Source organism: Asterias amurensis, chromosome 20, assembly GCF_032118995.1.
Source record: "Asterias amurensis chromosome 20, ASM3211899v1".
NCBI lineage: Eukaryota > Metazoa > Echinodermata > Asteroidea > Forcipulatida > Asteriidae > Asterias > Asterias amurensis.
The window spans coordinates 11,362,648-11,364,537 of record NC_092667.1 but is presented as its reverse complement, the minus strand read 5'-3'; the positions used below and the strand labels follow the sequence as shown (position 1 = coordinate 11,364,537).

The following is a 1,890-nucleotide window of genomic DNA, read 5'->3' as shown; positions in this document are numbered from 1 at the left end:
TTTAAACAAAGCACGCGTTGTAGTTTACAATCCTCTATTAATGACGTCACACAATGTCAAACAGGGAACTCTAAACCGATTTTAATTTGAAGCGGCCGGATTATTTTATCAAGAGTAAATAGTGTAAACTCATGCAAGTGTTTTCCCTCACGGGGCTATTTTGTTATATTTTCTTTTAGGTTTATTTATTTTGTCTGATAGTAAACAAGAGGATTTTCAACACGGATTTGGCGTGGGTGTGATGGGGACCTGTATACAACAATTCGTCATGGTCTATTTTCATGATTATGGACTTCCCTGGCGGTCAACAAAAAAACATAAAATGGCAGTCGGCGAAACGAGGAACATCACAATCAAATCGAATTCAACTGATCTTAGACCTAACTGGTCCAATCTGCAATCTGCAAGACCAGAGACTGAAGTGACAAGAACAATTGAGAAAAAATCGTATTCTATTTCAAGAAAACCTTCAGCAGCAGCAACATGTCATTTCAGTCGTCGTCTCTGGGGTTGCAGTCCCTCGTAACTCTGAGCGGGTTCCTCATGGTCATGCTTGCCGTATCGTCACCGGCACTGGCCGGCCCGCTGCCCGCTCCATCCGACGTAGACCACGCAGCTCAAAGCGGTATCTTGGCATCTGACTGTTCAAAGACCGGACTCAACCAGCAGCTTAACAACGGTGAACATTTCTACCCAAACAAGCCTGCCTTTGGGGTACTTCCATTTAACCAAACCATCCAACAACGGCAGACAATTACCCCTGATGCCCTGCCCTACCCTGACGTAGCAACTACGACAACCTGTCCGGCCGAGCATGAGGTACATGAAGATTGGAGCACCAGTGCGGCAGCAACCTGCCCGTGGACCTACGTTGATGACCACGATGCAGACCGGTACCCAAGCGTCATCGCCAGGGCTGTGTGTCGCTGTCAGGGCTGTCTAGATCCCTACACTGGCAAAGCATCCCCTGACTTAGAATGCAGAGAGGTGATGTACACTATGGGAGTATTGAGGAACAATGGCTGTGTAGAAGGCGTCTTGAAATATGACTTTGAGTGGTATAAGGTACCAGTAGCGTGCACCTGTATGCGAAAGGTTAGCTCTGCCATCCGACCTCCAGACATTATTGGCTGAACAGTTCACATTTTTAATATTTCATCACAACCCTGAACTCCTTGTTCATATAAAGTGGTTCAACTAATTAAAATACCGTTCCATTTATGTCAATTTAAATTTTCCTTATTTTACTGTATTTATTTAGAGTAATTTATTGTAGCTTTATTACGGTTGTTATATTTATTTGTACAAATGAAGTTGTTGCTCAAGTTGTGCAGAAGTTTTCTTAAATCTGCATCAACGGCAAAAAGCTCCCTATGGGAGAAAGCTATCAAACCAATATTAATAAGTTAGATACGGTGTATCGATGAAAAAGTAAATCCTATGGATTTTATTATTCAGTTTATTCATTTGAGTATCAAATGAACAGTCATTCTTCTTAAACACTTTTTGTTGTCTGTAAATAATGGAATAAAAGTGTAGCGACGAGTTCTTAAACAGCCGTTTAAAACCGGCAGGGTCGTCGCCGTGTGATACTTTATCGCTCTGCAACGACCCTGCAAGGTCTTAAACAGCTTTAGCTGTGTCTTTATCAACCGTTTAAACACCCCCACGTGACGCGCTCTCCACAAATAGGAGTAGAAAAACTGTCATAGGGTATTTATGATTACAGAATAAAAACAAGACGACAAGATGTCATTAAAAAAAAGTAAAGCTGGTTGTGGAATTAAATTAGCTGTTAATTATTGTTGTTGTTTTTTGAGAACATTGAATTAACTGTTGCAAACAACTTTCAAACCAAAAGGACCGATGGTATAAATGCTTTCGAAGGTT

General features: G+C 41.5%; 1 protein-coding gene across 1 annotated transcript; it reads left to right on the top strand.

Annotated features, from left to right (window-relative positions):
* The first annotated feature begins 483 nt into the window (after positions 1–483).
* Positions 484–1,134, top strand: LOC139952709 (uncharacterized). The gene has a single exon (XM_071951912.1). The coding sequence runs from the start codon at positions 484–486 to the stop codon at positions 1,132–1,134; it is 651 nt and encodes a 216-aa protein (XP_071808013.1).
* Positions 1,135–1,890: the final 756 nt, after the last annotated feature.